This window comes from Artibeus jamaicensis, unplaced genomic scaffold, assembly GCF_021234435.1.
Source record: "Artibeus jamaicensis isolate MK-2021 breed Jamaican fruit bat unplaced genomic scaffold, CSHL_Jam_final contig_923, whole genome shotgun sequence".
NCBI classification, from domain to species: domain Eukaryota; kingdom Metazoa; phylum Chordata; class Mammalia; order Chiroptera; family Phyllostomidae; genus Artibeus; species Artibeus jamaicensis.
In genome coordinates, this window is record NW_026522014.1 from 2,630,116 (window position 1) to 2,650,383 (window position 20,268).

General features: G+C 37.1%; 1 protein-coding gene across 1 annotated transcript in view; it reads right to left on the reverse strand.

Moving 5' to 3' along the window:
* The window catches only part of CALCR (calcitonin receptor), a 37,943-nt gene that overhangs the window by 9,488 nt on the left and 8,187 nt on the right, over positions 1 to 20,268 (reverse strand). Inside the window, exons 2-5 of the mRNA XM_037163009.2 lie at positions 10,362 to 10,515; positions 8,459 to 8,569; positions 7,710 to 7,822; positions 6,073 to 6,164 (exon numbers count right to left, since the gene is read on the reverse strand). Of these exons, the coding sequence (XP_037018904.2) occupies positions 6,073 to 6,164; positions 7,710 to 7,822; positions 8,459 to 8,569; positions 10,362 to 10,515 (470 nt within the window). The remainder of the gene's footprint in view (positions 1 to 6,072; positions 6,165 to 7,709; positions 7,823 to 8,458; positions 8,570 to 10,361; positions 10,516 to 20,268) is intronic.

Sequence of the window (20,268 nt, forward strand, 5' to 3'; positions counted from 1 at the left end):
CTTCTAGTCATGGGAGCTCATCACTTTCAGTCCTCAGGTGACTTCATAGCAAATGAAAGGGTGCATGATAAAATCACTTTTAATTATAACGGATGTGAAATTACTTGAGAAGAGAACTCTTACAAGAAAAACCATCACAGTTTGGCCTGTGCTTCAGATGAAAAGTCAACTCTTTATTGACGCGACCAGGCAAGAATTATGTGGCAAATGGAATAACAGGGCATAAAGTCTGAACCAAGGTGGCCTGTGACAAAGTACTAAATCCATGTCCTTGACCAACTACCTACACAGGCTTTATTAAGTCTCCCATCACCCCTCTCTGTGGATATTTCTTCCAGCAGAGTTTTAATTCTCATATTCCAACCAGAATCAACTCTGTGGTTCCTACTTTCCACATCCTCCTGATGGGGGAGCTCAGACACAGGCAAAGAATTTCAGATACGCTCAGATTCGATCTCACTATGAGGCATGTGTGGTTTGGAACTGACAATACCTGTCCTCGTTGGCACAGCCATTCCCCACCTTGTGGAATTTTGTTGGAATTTTTGTTGGGGCTAAGCATTTTGTTGGAATTTTTTTATACATTTGTCCTCCACTGGATAAACTTGTAATATGTATTTGTGTGGACGTTCATTAGTGTAAATATCTTATTTCACTATTTGATGTAAATGAAGAGAGCCTGTAGAATGGCTCTAACAAAATTGGAATGATTATCTTAGAGAAATCATTTTGTATTTGCCATATTTTATCCAGTTAAAAAGTGTTTAGAATTGTGTAAAAACTTATAGCATTCAGTTAATGATGCTAAAAATTCATCAGACTAACTATCCCTAAAAGGGTTTTCATGGAATGAAGTTAGAGTCCTAGGAATTTTGAAAAGAAAATTCTGAGGAAAGATGAAATATGAGAATGATCTAGGTTTATTTACAGTGCTTTTCCTACATTTCCAAATCACAGTAAAATGAGTTGTTACTTATCTGTAGTAAAAAGCAAGTTTAAGTAATGAGGGTGTGTGTTGGAGTCTATTTGTAATTATGGTAGCTACATTTTTCAACCTTTCAGGAAGTGCACAAAAGCATCAGTAAAGAGCTAATACAAAATATTAAAAACATTTTCAACTTGTTGATCAGGGGTAGAATGCAGGATGGGGTTTAGAAAACTTTCTCTTTTTCACATACACATGACCACGTACTACGTTATTTAGCAGCAGCAAAGTCTGTTAAAAAAAAAAAACAGGACCTAATTAATTTTATACTAGTGCTGTGAAAGTAGGTTGCAATTTTAAGGGTTTAAAAAGAAAAATTATGTATGTAAAACTTTGTACCCATTGATACTGCAGACACTTGTCCCTGTTGCATTGCTAAGCTGTCCCCTGCCATTTTTCTGACAGTCAGAACAGCATTTATAATTCTTCTCAATGGGAGGCAGCTGACGTCTGGTGATTGGGTTCAGCCTGGTTTAGACCTATGACCACTGACATCAACCAGAACTAAGCGGTGTGGGTGAACTCATCACACAGCGCTGCCATTCTCGTGCCTGGTTTTCTTTTGATCAGGGAGAGTTCAATAATCTGCCAATGTACAACATTAACTTAAAGGGCTGGTTAATGTTTAATGTCCTGCATAAGCAGGAGTTACCCTGAATAAAATGCACTTCCTACACCTCTACTTGCTCTCAGGCCCTTGCATCCCTGCTTTATTTTTCTTCTCCTCTCAGGACATCATATATTTGTTTATTGCCTGTTATTTTCTCCTTTTTTCTCACTAGAATGAAACCGCTTTGTGCATCCAGAACGCTGTCTGGGTACACTGTAGGGCTTAATAGTAATTTTTTGGACTGAAAATATAAGAACAATTTTCTTCTTTGAACTGTGACCACTAAACATTTGCCCAGTATATCAGAGAATTAATTACATTCAAGGTAGATGGTCCCAAGTCTTACCCTTTGTATCACAGTGAACCTGTGTCAAATTCTTAACCATAGGCATTAACTAACTGATAGTGGACATTATCCTGTTAGCTAAAACCTATATACAGTACTGCTTTATGTACATAGTGAGAAAGTGATGATTTAAAGCTGGATTAACTGTTCAGGAACACTATGACTAATATATAATAAGAGTTTCTGTTTCTTGAAGGTTTCAATATAATTTCTGCTAATTAAGTTTTAAAATTTTTATTACACTTTCATGACATTTACCCTGAGCTTTTTGAAATGAGTTAAAGGTAGTTTAAATTTATTAAAATTCATTCAATAATCCAACACATATTGTGTACCTACTATACTTTAGATCTTCTGGTAGGTGCTAGGGATATATTGGTGAACAAAGCAGACAGCTTCTCCTGCTAGGGACCTTATATACTATGTGTTTATTTACTGTTAGTGGGATAACTGTTCTGAAGAAGAGGTATAGGATGCTAACGAGGACTAGCTGAATTTAATGAGAGTAATTCCACGTGTAATTGTTCTCAATGTAAATTCTTGTTGCCTGAATGAATGTGAGAGAAGCTGACAATATTTTCCTATCAGATATGGAAAGTCTTTAAGTAGAAATAGCACAAACTTGACATTAGCTATGGCTAATTTCTCTCGATAAAAATAGGTATTGAGATGGATAGAATATTACTTTCTCTCTGAGTGAAAAGGACCCATAAGCACTGAAGATGCTGGACTAGTGGGGGGATAAGGTGACATAATTGATGTCTGCCTCAACCTGATCCAGGTGTCACTCCCATGTGAAGAAGAGAATGATCTACGTGAGTGGGGATCTCAAGACGTCATATTTTAAGGCTAACGTGTAATAATGTCACTTTCATGGCTTTAGTTCACCTGGCACAAATCTTTCACACTGCAAATTTGTTTCAAGTTATTAGTACACTATGTATGTATATGTATGCTTTTAGAGAGCTAATGGTAAAATGGTATAGAAAACATTTAATTTTTGCCTTAAGTTTTGAAGATTGCATAAATTGGTATGATACCACAGGTTTGGGGAGGACTCTTACAGGTTGTTCCTTTTAAAAAGGCTCTGGCAGGCACACGTTGTGGCTTTAGAGTAAGATTCCAATGGGACGACTGTGAATGGGGCACTGGGCACCACCAGAAGAGGAGCCGGGTGTGACCTCTCATTTTGCCTTCTTGACAGTTTTATAAAATTGATTGTTTGCAATTTGCAAAACAACCCAGCCTTGGGAATGTGGAATTGTGCAAGGGAGAGAAGATTACTTTTTGCTCAGGTTTCCCACAGATGATGCCATTTAAGTGCATAAGTCATAAAGGCTTCCAGTGTGATGGCAGTAAAGACCACAAGGGTGCTGTTGAGCATTTGAAGATTTGGGGAAAACACTGCTAATCAAAAGAGAAAATCCAGTGACGGATTAGATTTACAATCTTTCATTTATACAATCACTTTTAATATTAAAAAATGCAAATGTAAAGAAAAATGTGAAGAGTTAGAAACACACTGTAATCTTAAGAAAATGGTGCCCTTGATATGTTTGCTTTGGGTAGGTTTAAGATGAGGTTAAGAACGTGTATAAAAATGTGATATAACCCCACTTGGATCTGGATATTTAGCATCACAGCACAAGTGTTCACATTCTGTTTGTTTCTTGTTGTGTGGGCTCTGGAGAAGCAGCTATTTCATGTCTTCGCATTATGATATTCAGGTTATAAATCAATACTTTTTTTTTAAACCAAGATTTAAATTGTTGGACAGGTTCTGGAAATTGAGACAGGAGAACAAAATCTGGTTGTTTCTAGACAATCTGCCCCCAAATTTGATCCCCTGGGTTTGACCAGGTTGATTTTGTTTGGGGACTGACTGGGGCTGGGACGTGTTTCACTTGGTCCATGTGCTGCACCTTTAAACAGCCATGTGCACTGGCTCTAGTGTAGCAGTGGTTATGGGAACACTTTTTCTTTGTTGGTTTGGCTCTCACATCTCATCAATTCTTTAGGTGGCAGGAGAAATAAAGAACTAAGAAATGCCTCCTTGACATTTTTAATCTTTAAAGTCCTGAATACATTTATTATTTGCATTATTATAAGTTTGAGCACTTTTTTTCAGTGATATCAAAAATCTTAAACAATAGACTTTCAGTGGCAGAATTTTTAATCAAGTCTGTGTGAGAGCCACGATATATTTATTTACTATTGTCAAATGCAGTGGGAAAATGAACAGGCATTCCAAGATCAATCATGCCATGTGTTTACTTTGCTATATTTTGATCGTTGTAATTGAAAATACTCTTATTGTAATTCTAGTAATTAATCCCTCATATCTCATTGCTTTGCTTATGTCTTTCTCCTGTTATACTATGTATGAAAGGAGCTCATTCTCTGTTATTATTTGCTATCCAGTTAAAAAATATTCAGTAATATTGCTAGATCAGTGTAAGAATCTTGACTACATAAGGTCTACACATAATATAATATATAATTATGATATAAAATATAGACAAAGATTAAAAGGAATAAAAAACAATAGTGGTGTTAAGGGTGGGTTTACAGGTGCTTCTCTTGGTTTAATTTTCTTCAGTGTCATCATAATATTTTAAGAAAAATCAAATTAAGATCCTGCTTATAAATCACTATATGTTTAATTATATAACACATCTCCAAATGTATGGAGCATTACTTGTAGTCACTAAGGAGCTTCACCTTCCTCATCATTCTTCACCTTCTGGAGGGCGGGCCCCTTGTAGTGCAGGCTTCCCCCACTAGGTGAGTGTTTAGGAACTCATCTCTATCAGTGCACCAGCTGGCATTGTTGTGAGAGGTTGTGTTCGGCTTCAGTAAATTTTTTTGAAGACTCAATATGTTTCCCTGTTTCATGATGGGTGATTTACGAGTATACCTGTTCACAGGGTTCTGAGTATATAGCAGTTTTTAACCCAAAACAGCATGAACCCAATGCCCCACTCTCCCTATTCACCTGATCTTGCCCCCAAAAGGGAAACATTTTGCTGATGTGGAAGAGGTAAACAAAAATGGCAGAAGCACTAATAGGCATCAAAATGAATGAGTTCGAACATTCTTTTGAGCGGTGGGGAAAAGTCTCGATAGGGGTATTGCATCAAATGGAGAGCACTTTGAAGGGGACTGAAGTTTAAACATGTAAGAGTAAATACACAATTTTTAATAAATAAATTCTGGCCTTTTGGGGTCTCCCCCTTGTAATGCCACCACAACTAAAGTAGTGGCAGGACACCCCACAGTAACATAGAAGCCAGAAGTCTCACAAAGAGGGTAATGTAGTACCTTCTGCCTTTGATTTAAAGAAGTTACACTAAATTTAGGACATTTTTAGGACCAAATTTAACATATATTACTATCTCACATACATTGTAAAGTCATTCCTGAAAATACAGAATCAATGTTTTAAATTCTCCATTATTGTCAAATCAGTATCTATATCAACTCCATCATTTCACCACAGATAATGCAATCAAGTGTCTAGGCACAGAGTTGGAACAGAAACTCGAGTTGAAATTTTATTCCTCGCACTGTCTTAAAAGATATTTGCAGGTAACGATGCTGGCTTTGTAAGGGCAAAAGACTGACATCTTCTTGCAGACATTCTTCTTGACCTTCCTTCTCTGGAAAAATACTACCATGGCCTCATCAGGCCCACTTCTCTTCTGGCCAAATCCGCTTGTGAAATGGCTCGAAATCAGGCAGGGTGCAATTGAACTTGTGGCCATGGCCTCCATATTTGTGAGTGGGGGTAAAAGAAGGAAGAGGACCCTCTGCACAGCACTTCATGGAACTTTAGCCACGATAATGGAACCTTTACCTCGTTCACACAGTGCGCTTAAGGGCTCGGGACTGTTTGGTTTTGTGAAGGAGGAATGTTGCCTTGAAAGGTTATATGAATCTATCTTATTGTCCTCTGAGGTAGGGTTAAACGTGTACTTTAATTAATATTACTTTTTTTGCTACTTCATGACTCCTATAGATTTCTTATGATTTGCAGAAGATCCTCCCCGCCCCTGCCTAACTTTTACAGAGTTTTCCATTTATTTCAGTGACATAAAGAAGATAAAAAGCAGAGGCTATAAGGGTACTTACTTGAACCACATGAAAATTCCCAGTGAAACCGACAAAGTGGAAAGAGAAGCAGAGTGGCCCACGATAGCCAGGTAGTACAGAATGTAAGCGTTCTGGAACGACAGCAGCAACAACGAAACAGTCACAAAAACAAATGTGTAACTGACCATGGAAAAGGGAAATAGTTTCCTCCTTTAAAATTTCTACTAAAATTGTAACAAGTATTTCAGAGAACTTCTTTATATTAAATTATAATAAACTGATGAAAAGATTGAATAGCATAAGATTAAGAATGTACACGACATTGTGGGAAAAACATGAGACTGGGCTTATCAGAACAGTTCTTTACTCAGAGTATTATTATCACGTCTCTGTGTGGCTTTCACCCCACCTCCCCAGACCTCTGTGGTCCTCACCTGTGAAGCAATTTGTTGGACAAGATGTTGTTTAAAGTAGTTATGTGCTACCACTAAGAAATGCCACTAAACACTGGGATACAGACAGTGAATGTAAAAGGATGCCAAAGGTGACCGGGTTGACACTAACCATAAGACGACTGGTGTGATACTGCACAGGTGCAGATGTTAAGTCAGGAAGATACCACAATTTTAAATTTCTATGCACCTACTAATATAAACTCAAACCATATGAAGCATAAAGAAAAAATTGACACCTCCTCGTAGCTGATAGCACACGCAGACAAAAATCAAGCTATAGAAGATTTGAATGACATGATTAACAAATTTTACTAATTCACATGTAATAAACACTGTACCCAACATCTGCCGAAGACCCATTTTTTCAAGTGCTGACTCAATATTCAGAGAATATTTACCCAAGATGACATACACCAGTCTGTCTAGCTAGTCTCCACATAATTCAAGTACCTGAAATCTTAAAGATCACGTTTGCTGACCACAATAGTTTAGAAATTGTTAATGAAAAGATAACTTGGAAAACTCTCTCATATTGCTGGGAATTAAGCAATACATTTCTAAAGGACTAGTGGGTCAAAGAAGAACTCACAATGGCATGCCAAAGCTTTTTAAATGCAGGTGAAGCTGTACATAGGGGGAAGTTTAAAGACTAAAAGGCATGTGTAAAAACTGAAGAAGATTGAAAATCAATGACCTAAATTTCCAGTTTTACAAGAATTAAATTAAATTCAAAGAACGTAAAAGAAAGGGAATTGTAATGCTAAGGAGAATTTGAACATACAAAACAACAATGTTAAAAGCTAGTTCTTAAAAGAATTTCAATTCTCCATGGAAAGACTGATCAAAGAAAAAACACAAGAAAAATGAAAATATATGTCAGCACAAAGGTTTATAGCAGCCTTATTTATTAGAGCTAAACAGGGGGAGCAACTCCAGTATCCATCAGCTGGTGAACTTGGTCCATCCACAGAATGGAACACAGACGCACGCTGAACACCAATAGGGGAAAAAAGACAATAGATACTCAAGTGTCCAGTTTTCAACAAACTGAAGGGCATGTTCTGAATTGAAAAGAATTAAATACACAGGTCACTATCTGTTTCCTTCTATAATATAGTTTAGCTTTCTGGCAGCAGAAATCGCATATTTGCAGTTATCGCATATTTCTGTGTGTAAGTAATGGCATTTTCAGCGAATACTGAAATTTGAAATAAATCCTACCTTCAGCTTCTCAGCACTGAAAGCATTGCACATGCTATAGTTAGTCGAGGTCTTATTCCTCTCAGGATCTTCAAACCAAATTCCGTTTTCGCCACAGTATTTTGAAGCCTTTTCTGTTGATGAAATATAACAGTTGTCATTACATTACCATTTCAAAATAGCATGAAGGAAAAATAATAAATGAAGGCTTAAAAATCATTCCAAAATGTTAATCCCTTTATGAAACTTGAATACGAATACCAGTAAATAGCGACTAACATGAATCTACTAGATTATAGAGGTGTTTTAATTGTACAAAATGTTTTAATATGTGCTGTCGTGTTTTATGTTCAGCAGAGCCCTGTAAAGCAGACATCACTACCTCCATTTTCCAAACAGCGTGAAGCCGTGAGAAAGGTTATGGAATTTGAAAGGTCAGTGCACAGCGGGTGGGTTAGGATTGAATACCTGGTCTGTCCGATGCCAGAGTGCTAGCTTCACTGTACCTCCTGTTTTTTTAACAGACATTAAACTAATGATTTTAGATAGAACTATGTGAGAAGAGCAAGACATACTTTTCTTCATTTATACACAATCTTTATCTACTAGACTGACTTCTGAGACTGCAGTTTTTGTGGGTCAAATGGTCAAACATGGGCAATTTCACATGGTTAAATTCAATGGAACAAAGAAGTCCACCACTAAGGGATGTATAAAGAAGTCAGTTTTATGCTTCCTAACAAAACAGAAAATAAAAACGAGTGTCCCACCTGTGGGGTCGAAGTCCGGAAAGTAGTCGGGGCAGTGCTGGTGGGACGTCACCCCAGCCGGTGTGTCATCCCAACACAGCCATCCGTCCCAGGTGCGGTTGCAAAACAGACCTGGCCATTCAGAAAGAAATGCACATGCCATCGTCAGAAACTGCGGAAACCTCTGCGGGGTTTAGTAGTGTACAGTCAGTTATTCTGGGGCTCTTCACTTGTAGCAGCAGCAGCAGCAGCAGCAAAATAGAGCGGTTAACTTTATCAACTACAAACGGAATTTACGTTTTTTCTAGCATTTTCTCCATTTGTTCCTCAAAAGACACACATGTCTTCTGTATGGAATCTTTCACCCCAAAATCTTTTCTTTAATTAATTAATTAGTCAGTTAACCTTTAACTTCATTTTTATTGTCGACACTATTTCAGACGTCCCCATTTCCCGGCCCCACCTTGCCCACCTCCACCTGGCCCATGCTGCGCACCCTCCCCTCAGGCTATCAGCACAGTGTTGTCTGTGTCCATGGGTTATGCATATCTGCTCTTTGGCTAATCCCTTTACTTAGTTTCATTCAGCCCCCAGCCCCAGCCCCAGACAGCCGTCAATCTGCTCCCTGTATCCATGACTCTGTTTCTGTTCTGTTCACCAGCTCATTAGATTCCACATGCAAGTGAAATCATATGATATTTGTCTCACTGGCTGGCTTATTTCACTTAGCATAATAATCTCCAGATCCATCCATGCTGCAGCAAAAGGTAAGAGCCCTTCTTTTTTATGGCGGTGAAGTATTTCATTGTGTATATGTAACACAGCTTTTTTATCCACTCATCTATTGATGGGCACTTGGGCTGTTTCCAAATCTTTCCTTTAAAATATCTCTGGAAATGCTATAAGAAAAATCATGTGAAAGTATATGCAAAATCACTCTTGCATAAAGCCTCCTTAAAAAAAAACTATATGGCTTTGGAATATAAGTATCCTACTAACCACTAACCTTCAAAGGGGTTGCCTTGGGTGGTTCTATTCTTAATTCAAAGATGATGCAATTGTTCCAAATTCCTAGTGAAGATGCATTTGCAGCCAGATGAATTACAATATAAACAGTCTATTACTTTAGAATCACACTTTATTACTGGCTAAAATAATGCTCAGTTTGATCACATATTCATCAACATCGGCTCCAAGTAGTTTCTCACTATCTTCAAAACTTAAATCTACCCCAGAACACAAACATTTATCTTTATAAAAGAATGAACCTCAGGCTTTGAAGGCAGTTCTCAAAAAAAAAAAAACAAAAAAGAAAGAAAGAAGTTTTAAATACTGGTCAATAGCACAGAAGTTCAACCTCCCAAGGCAACTAAGACCAAAGTGAGGATGGCTGCATTCACTTGGCCTCTGAAAAGATCAGTTCAGTGTTCCTATGGCTTCATTTACTTCAGAGAAATGGATTCTTTTTGGCGGCAAGTTGCACCTAATGCCTTTCAGGTTCTTAAAAAACACAAACTACTGCAGACAGAAAATATCATGTATCTACTTTTAATTGACTTGCTACTTTGTCTAAAGAAAAGTGGGAGTTACAAATTAAATGTTGAACTATCTGAAGGCAAACCATTGGGTAATAGACTATATTTAACCAAATCCTGCATTGTTCCTGCTTGCCAAGGGTGAGTACTGAGTCACTGTAGTAACTTTGTCCTAAGTGCAGATGTTAGCCAGAAAGTCTTTGGATGAACTTGAATAAAGAAATCAGGCATGTCTGCTGCATGAAATACACAAACATTTCATGGTATGAAGACCACTGTTAAAACTACGGGCATATTAAGTTAAAATCAGTTCATACATATTTACCCACGGAAGAAGATAAACCTTCAATGGTATTTGAAACCCATGCTAAGGTCATCCTTTTTTTTACCTTCTCCTTGGTAGGGGGGCAGCAGCTGCATGCGCTTGTAGCACTTGGACTCGGCATCCTTCATTTTCCTTCGTCCTAAAACGTACAGGAATGGCTCGGGCTCCCCGGTTGGACTGGTGTCATTTGAAGTGTTGGGGAGGACCAGCGCTGGCTGCTGTATGTGTTAATGACAAAAACAGTTCCTTACAGAGAGTACAGGTGGGTGTAGACATAAAGAAATGAAATAACAAAACATTTGAAAACATTTATTTTTCCTCCTACAAGCAACGATTGTGCATGGACTCCATGTAGAGTAGTTTTGCTTTATAACCAATAAGTGTTTATGTTGCATCTACAGATTCTACCTACAGATTCCATATTTGCATTCATCCTATCAGCACTGGCAACGCCCAGCAGCCATACACACTCATGCACCGCTTCATCATATAAGACTGTTTTGATTTTTATTATTGCTGTAAAGTTTACATGTCAACAAAGAAAACCTGATTTCCAAACAATAGGAATGTTAAATCAACTTTGTTTTTTTTTGGAATTCCTAAGAATCATTAATCATTAATCATTAAAAATAGATATGTTGGTGCACTAAATACATTTTGTTAAATTGGATTTCTTCAGCTGATCTTTATTTGCACGTACATTGTGCACACTGCCAAAAATTCACCCCATTCACTCCATCGGACAAATACGTATATTCTGAGATATTCTGCCTTGAATAATTGGCCTGAAGCTCTGTAATTTGTTTGATCAGCATTTGACCTACACAGGGTCATTCATTTTCACTCATGAAAATCAATGTAAATCTTGAGTATTTCTTTCAGCTGTTTTGCATGTTTGGTTCTGGCTGGCTGACATTAGTTTTGTCAGCCTTAGTTCATCCTCCTCACCATCGTGGGTCCTGTTTATCGGTGTTGCTGTGTGTGTCTACAAAGATCACTGTCTAATACATCATCCTAAATCGTTTTCATGGAGATGTCAATTTCTTCTGTGGCCATGATGTTTCGGTGGTATTTTATTCTGTGATTTTTTAAATATCCAGGTTCTGTATGGTCTTTTCAATCAATAAACAGATCGAAAGAGTTTCGATGTTTAAAAAAGACAGTGGCCCAGAAACTATAACTCAAATTCAAATGTCTAACGTGAAAGACATTTTATCCAGAACATTATTAACCTTCATTATTAATTTACAAGATAATAAAGAGATGTCTCAAATTAATGGTATATTTTTGTAAACCAACATGGCTCACATTTCTGGGTAAATGTAATACTAAATTAAATCAATGGAAGTTTTGAGGGGGGATTTCTTAACAAAATATTGGGATAAGGATAGTTTTGAGGAACTTAGTTTTAGCTTCTGGAAAACAATGCCCACTACTACTATAACGTCCATTCACTCATACTGGAAACATTCCTCTGTATTTCAGCATTCTTGAATTACATAGCTTAGAATAATTTTGTTTTACTTACACATAAAAAGATGAACAGTATGAAGCACCAGTGATTAAGTGAGAATGACATCTTTCCTTTTGAACTTGATTTTTTTCTCATTCCTGGAAAAAATAACAAAGACATTTAAATTGCTATAGCTTTAATATTGATTATAGTCTCTCTTTTCCTTGTCTTTCTAATTCACTTGAAGAGAATCAGTGTCTCAAGTCACCCTGCATAAAATCCATGTAAGTGACAACAGTATGCGTGTAACTTCCTGTCCCATGACCCTTCCTGCCCTCCAGGACAGACACTTGTCTGGTTGTTGTCTAAAGTCCTCCTGAAGGCATTCTGGGGCCACCTTGACATAACAAGACCAAAATAAAGCATTCAGAGACATCGAGAGCAATCAATGTGAACTTCAATGAACATGTGACATCAGCAGAACTGCTCAAGATTTCAATGGGAACATCCGTAAAGTCGCCTCATGGAGCCGGAACAAATAAAATCTGCGGCTTGTAAAGGATGAACAGTCACATCTTCTGGGTAGTTAAAACGCCCACTTTTATTTAAGGAGTCTTAGGTGGAACCTTGAATGTTTTTCTTTCCTACAAAATTTTCTTCAAGCTTCAAGTTGCTATTGAGAATAAATTTCTTGCATGGCCAGGACTCAGTATGTCACTGAACACGGCACTGTTCCTGCTCTGACCACAACAGTCTGACTCAGGGGACTTTGTCACAGAAGTCAACAGTTTTCCTGACTGCAGACAGTTTCACGTAAGGAAAGATAATAAAGGGGTCAAACTTTAAAAAATATATATTTCTTTTCATTGGTGGGATTTGTGTGAAAACTGTATTTCAACTAGGTGCGAGTAGTTGTAATGGCATCTGGAACTACAGTATGTTTATTGTACCACAGATTTTACACACTCTGTTAGGTATGAATGAGACACACAGTGCGTCAATAGACTTGTCCCCCAGAGTAAGTTGTATTTAATTTACAACATTTTTCTTTATTAGCTACATAAGTGTGTAGACTGTAAACAATTTGGCATCGTGTGTCAAAATCCTTAAAACTCCATACCCTTGGACCAGCTTTTTTCTCCCTCCAAAGGGTAGAATCATAAATTAGCCCAGGTTTAATTATGGATATATTGTTGACTGTGGTAGGATTTGGAACTAATCTAAATGCTCAAAATAATAAAATTGTTAAACAAACTCTGGTACAGCTACACTAGGGAATACTATGCAGCCATTAAAAATGTGCATTAGAATGTTTAATTATGTAGATAAATCCTTTATGGTACACTATATTAATTTAAAAACTACTAGAAATTACACAGTAGAATATCATTTTGTACATATATTTTATATGTACACAGAAGAAAGGCTTATAGAATAATAAAATTAATATTTTTATTTCTTATTAAATAGCAGGCACTATCAGTGTATTACCGTATTTTGTCGTCTATAATGTGCACTTTTTGGCCCAAATTTTGAGGGAAAAATAAGGTGTATTATATGTGAGTAGTACTAATTCTGTACCTACATAAATGTTTTAATTCTTTTTTTAGAAGATTTTATTTATTTATTTTTAGAGAGAGGGGAATGGAGAGAGAAAGAGAGAGAGAGAAACATCAATGTGTGGTTGCCTCTCATGCACCCCCAGATGGAGACCTGGCCTGAAACCCAGGCATGTGCCCTGACTGGGAATCAAACCAGAGGCCTTTTGGTTCTCAGGCCAGCACTCAATCCACTGAACCACCTAACCTGTCAATGTAAATCTATATTTTATAAATTTTATCTATATACAAATGCATTTATATCTATATAAATTCATTTATCTATAGATAAATCATTTATAATGTAGCTCAAGGGCTTCAGGTAAAAGATTAAGAAAGAGTATTCTGCTCTGTTTCTAGCTTTACAACTACCTAGATGCATGCGTCTAATGTAACTTAGTCTTGAATTAAGTTACAATACTCTCCGGGTCTCAGTTTTTCCATCTTCTAATTGGGAAAACTGGACTAAGTTCCGTCCAGCCCTAGGATCCATGATTCTGTGATGGGGAATTTTAAATAAGGGAGTATCATGAGGTGTATCAAATGGATACTTGTTGAATAAATGAATAAAAATTAGAAACTAATACAATAGCCACTAGCTAAGTACCTCGGGAGCTTTAATTCTGACCGAATGAATGGAGTGGAAGTCATAATATTGATCATCCTAGCCACATTGATGCATATTTACAACATCCTCAAACAGAATGAGTTTCTGCATAGAAAGTAAATATTTTTGCTTGTGGTTTGATAATGAAAAAAAAAAAACCCAACCTAGAGCAGTTGTCACCACTCACCACCTCCACTTTATAGACACAAAAACAGTACAGTCGATACTAAAAGTCACACAGGTAATACTGGATAAGTTACAGGCCTGGGAAGTCTTGAACACTGTTATGTGATTAGAAACTCTAAGGCAGGCGTGTCAAACTCATTTTCACTGGGGACCACATCAGCCTCCAGGTTGCCTTCAAAGGGCCAAATGTAATTTTAGGACTAGAAATGTAACTCCTCCTTAACAGTTAAGCAAGAGCTGGGCACTGCTGCCAGGTAGAAACCAGGAGCAGGGCTGGTAAAACAAGGTGGAGGCTGGATTCGGCCCGTGGGCCTTGTGGTTGCCACCTGTGCTCTAAGGGCTCCTCAAGCCCGGGTGCTGATAAGAAGCACCTGGGAATTTTAAAAGCACTCAGGTTTTTTGGCCTGTCATTCAAGATCCTGACTCAAGATTCACTGGGCGTGGCCCAGGTGTTGGTAAGGAAATATCCACTTCAGTTCCTGGGTAGTAGTCTGGCTAGATCTGAAATGAACTTTTAGCTCTTCATTTTACTCTTGGCATTCCCTTTCCCTGAGCTCTCTACTGGAAGGGAAAGAGGGAGAAGAAAGGGGAATCCTCTGTCAGGAGGCACTTGGTATGCGCTTTTATTTTTAGAAACAACATGATTCTTAACTGAATTGGTGGAAATTGTTATTTTAAGGGAAGAAAATTATGCGCAAATTGTATGCTTTCTCCTTATCATAGAGAAATCCAAGTTTTATGTGAAAAATCCTGTGTGGCAAAAATGAACTGTGGACACAGGAAGACGTCGTGCTCTGAGGCTGCGACTTGACTGAACCATAATAAAGATTATACCAGGTAAGTGGGTATCAGTTTATCATTTTCAGAACCACCACCTTCTGCGCCCAGGAAACATGAAAATGACCATTCACACCTGAGGGTGAATGTTAACCCTTGAAAGATGACTTGTGTTAGTGAGAGAGAATGACGCTTTGTTTATAGGAACTGGAGTCGGACTCAGCCTTTGAGAAGCCGTGACTGAGCTGAGGGCAGAGGAAGGCCTAGCAGCGCCATCTTGGTTCAGATCAAAGCACGGCAGAGAGGGGTCCCCTAAGATTCCCAGGCAAAACTCTTTTCCTCAACGACACTGGTGTTTGGACAGGAAATGATGAAGTCTTAGCTTGCATGTTATTGAAAATCTAATTTGTGGAGCGATTCTCCCAAGAATTGCTGGCAACTCTGAGATGCGAGTTATTAGAAATATATTATGACCTTAGAAAGAGAATATCCTTCTAGGCTATTTAAGAACTAACAGACTTCCTAATCTCATATCATATAAACAAACAGATGCCAAGTCCTTTTGGACCTTTTGGTACATATGATAAAAACAAAACAAAATGAAAAAACTTTCAAGACAACTCAGCAAAAAAATCCCAATTTTAAATCAATCTAGAACTTTGGAGTCCAACTTCAGAAACTACCTTTATTTTCTTTCTAAAGACTTTGGCAAAAGCAACCTTTGAAATATTTACATTTGGAGATGAAGTTGATAGCTTGTAGGACAAGGGAAGGAGTCTAGGGGGAGGTGGAGGTGGGGAAGGGGGATAGTTGGGGGATAGAAAGAGACTGCTCTGGGTGATGGGCGCACAATGCAGTGTGCAGATAATGTTGTGCATGTGAAACCTGTATGATTTTATTAACCAATGTCACCCTAATAAATTCTATAAAAATACATACATTTCTTATTTATTTTCTAAATGGAAAATCATTCTATCAAGTGAATTTTATTTATTCTAGGAACAATGTTGCATTTGAAGATTATGTCTTTGACCAGGGATTCAGTATCGAGTAAATTATGTGAATGACATCAGTGCATCTTGGAAGTTTAAATACAGAACTGAAAAATCTCTATGGTAAAATTAGTTAATTTTACCAAAGCTGTATGGTTCACAGCTTCTTTATTATATTAAGGAAGAACCTGCACCCCAGAGAGATTCAGAGACTTATTTAAAGCTTTCCATTTAGTCGGAGGGAAAAGCTATACTCAAACCTGTTTTTCTGACTCTGCAATGTACGCTTTCACTTTCACAGTACCTCAGTGATGCTTTCCTCACTTTAGATAAGTGATTTCTTTTGTTTTATGATGCCAGAATTTGTAAAGAAAAAAATTATTCAGAACCTTAAAAATATGCGTAACATGGGACTTTTGTAAAATTTACATGGGATTGATGACTCTTTGGTGAAGATAAACATGGGGGAAGCCTTCTGTTTCATGAATCCAGCTGGAGATCCTAAAGTATGTAAGATAATCATACTTTTTGAGAACATGAATTACTGTGACTTATACAGACCACCTGAAAAGCCTAAGTGAAATAATCTCCCACTCAGAGTGGAAGAGGCTCTTTGGTCACTGACTCTTAAGGAGCACCAGGTGGTTTGACTGCACCTGCCCCTCACACCGGCAAGAACGTCAGATGATTCCCGGGAAAATTATCTGGTTCTGCATAAAGTAGCAGTCATCAAATCTTTTTCCTTGATAAATATGAAAACTGACATAAGTTATGAAAACGACTTTCCTTCCAATGTCTGATTACTGTCCTTAGGATGTAGCATGGAGCTAATAAGGAGTAGAGCCTGTTGTGTAAGAAGGCAAACCAGAGGCCCCATGAAGGGCAGGAGGGACGATTAACACTCCCCTAAAGTACCTGTCCATGTCCAATCCAGACACAGAGCTGCAAGTAATTTCTACATAACCTCAATTGTATCTCACAGCAACCCTCCGTGGACACAGCAAATACAAATATGTCTATTCCATAGATAAGGAAATGATGCTTAGATAAGTGGAAACCGCCATGTTTTACTATATCTATAAAGGCTATAGACATGGGACTGGGAGGTCAAGGACTTTGCCCTTCTCACCCATATGTAAGTGCGAAAAAAGAGCTAGCATCCAAGTCTTTCCACTCAAAGACCATTTTCTTTTTGTTCTATCATGCATATTTTGTATATTGGTAGGGAAAAGATGAGTTACTTAATAAACAGTGCCAGGACAATTGCAAAGCCATTTGGAACAAAATGAGTTTCTTCTTTATTTTCCACATCTAAATAAATTTTAGGTGGACAAAATAAGTGAATGTGAAAACATTAAACATTAAAATAGTAGATAAAAATGTAAACATTTTTTATAATCATGGGATTGAAAGAAGCCCTCTGAGCATGTATGTCTCACGTTTCCAGCAAAACTGGGAGCTCCTTGAGGAGAGAACTCATGTTCGGCTGGTCTCGGGAGCCTCAGCTGATACTTAGCAGAGTGCCTCGAATGAGACAGCACTTCCAAATTACTAGCAAATGAGCAAGACATTCTCTTTAACTGCTTTTTTAAACCTAGAGATTATTCCTGTACTTTTAAGTCTAAGTCACAATAGTGAGACAAAATTGGGGTTAGCATAAAGAATTTTCTAGTAAGTAGATATTAAGAATTCAATATCTGGTTCAGATATATAAAATCAGATAATTAAGTAGGTTTCCTTTTAAAGTAGTAAGTTTCTAAGATCCCAATTCTAACAAATGTGCAAATTACTGCCTAAAATGTTCCATAATGGATGCCCATATTTTATAGAAACTTATTCTAGGTGATATATTTATAGCTCTAAGACTCTGATTACAGCACTCTATAATTACATTTTTTTCCACACTTAAATATTTTTTAAGTATTTTAAGTATTCATGGAGGTGACAACCACTCATTAAATGAAATGAAAAGTGTACATAAAAGGGAGAAGAAAATTGGCCAGAGTCCCACCAACGCAGCAACAACCACCTCCAATATTTTGGTCTTTTTTCCTCAATTTTCAGTACTTAATGTATCATTTTCTCTTCCATGTTATAATCAAATTATAAACTTGTGTCATATGTATTTCACTTATTAATTTTATTTCTGCTCAAGGAGAAAAATGTTTTCTTATACTAAGTAAGTGAATTTAATTTCCAGTTGTGTCCCATTAACTTACTGATTGTGTTATATTCTTCTTTCATAAGGAGCTCACATATGCAACTGACCTTACAGAATTATCAAAATATTAGACTTGGAATATTTTGAAATATTTTGAAAGTTTTATTTTTATTTATTACAAAATAAATAAAAATAAAAATAATGTGTGTGCCTAATTGCCTCTAAGTAGGTAATGAGACCTACAACCTTTTTCAGAAAATTAATTCCAAACCCGCTCGTAATGGAGTACACTTTAAAGTGAAGTTTGTACCTTCCTGGTTTCTACTGTAAAACCAAAATTTTTAGGGCAAGTCATGTCCCCTCTGCAAGCGTCAGCCTCTTCATCTTTAAAGGTAAAAGGCCACTGTAAATATTTACCTGAAAGGGTTGTTTGGAGAATTAAAGGCATTAATGCACACAGTATATGTAGAGAAGTGCCTGAACACATGCAAAGGGTTTCATGAATGTCGATGGTAATTATTATCACTGCAAAGTGTTTGTGGTGAAATTGTAATCCCATGTCTTAAGGCTGAATTTTTTTTCCTGGCCTCAGTTAAATAGAAAATGATCATTGTTTTTTTCTAATAATACTCTTTTAGAAATTTAACATTGCTATCTTGGCTCTATACATTTCTATCTTCCCATTCAACCAATTCAAAATATATTTGAAAAGATGACCTTTAACTCTGACTGCTGGCTGTACTTTTCTCTAGTTATTTGAGTTTTTTACAGACCTGGACTTAGCATCTAACAGAAGTTGCTAGGCTACTAGGGACTCACAGGCTCTCTTAAAAGCTGCTTCTTTGGATTTCTCAGAACTGTGTTCACACTAATAGATGAAATAATTCCATCCAAGGCAGAGAGGCTTTTAAATTAAGGTCGAGAGTGGAAGATGATGTAGAGCAGGCCACAGTGTGTATGCTGAACACAAAGTTAAAGGAGCCAGTAGCCAAGAATGCAGCCTGGGTTTGCTTTGCCAGGTGGCAGTCCACCCCTTATGAGTATCAGTACTGCAGTACAGTGTACACACCGAGATCAAGGCTGGAGGTTCGCATCTAGGGATTTCAGTCAGTGAGTTTGTCCTGTGAAAGTTTAATGGCCCGTTAGGGGTTAGAATGACAAAATTCCTTCCTTTTCTTTCTAATGTTCTTAGATACATTACATCTTACTACATCTTATTACAAGGGTTCTTAAACATGTCTCTACATGCATTGCAAAATGAGTGTAATTTCCATTCACTTATTTATTATTTCTTTGGCTATAGAATATTTCAGTAATGGCTTTAAATATTTCTTTTTGGTTAATATTCCTTATGTTGTTCAGAGTCTTGTTTTACATTGACTTTTAAAGTGATTGAGTATCTTTACAAGAATTTCTGTGTGCAGGGGAAAAATCAGTGTGCAACCCTAGCGGAACATGTGTCCAAATTTGCAATTCACCTAAAAGCTTCCATTGTTGCTTCCATACGGGAAATAAGGATAAATGAAATGTGGTTAAAGTCAATGCATCAATGGCTCTTCTGAGGAGGAGTCAGTATAAAGATGAAAAACCACTACTCCAAAAAGATTCATTGGCGGTAAAATACAGAAAGGGACATTAGCATCCATCCATGTGAAATGGATTATTGTTTTGTTGGTTGAGGTGAGGAAACTTGGACCCTGAAGGATGAGCAATGTGACCCAAAATGGCACCGCTACAAAGTAGCAGAGCGTGAAGAAATACCACTTCCTTTGGTACCTACTCTTTGGTTTGTATCCGTTCATACACTGCTATTTTCTGCTAGAGGTAAATGGTCAGTACCCTTTCTAAACCAGTGGGAAGAAGGAGGAAAAAGGTAAGATGTTACCAATATTAATTCAGAGACAAAGAAAGAAAACAATTAAATGCAGTTCACAATGAACATTTTGAATCACTTAGATTTGTATATGGGTTATTTATTTAACTATGACAAGAATGTTAAGATTTTCAAAATATTTCAGGGAATAGGAAATAATGTGAAATTATAATTTATGTAATTTTATTTAATTCAGGCAGGTCATACAGTTTAAAAACAGCAAATTATTGCAAAAGAAACAAAATGATTCCGTGTGTTTGCCAATAGTAAAGCAATTTAGAAATTTATTCAACAATATAGTTCCTTAACTTCAACAAAATTTTA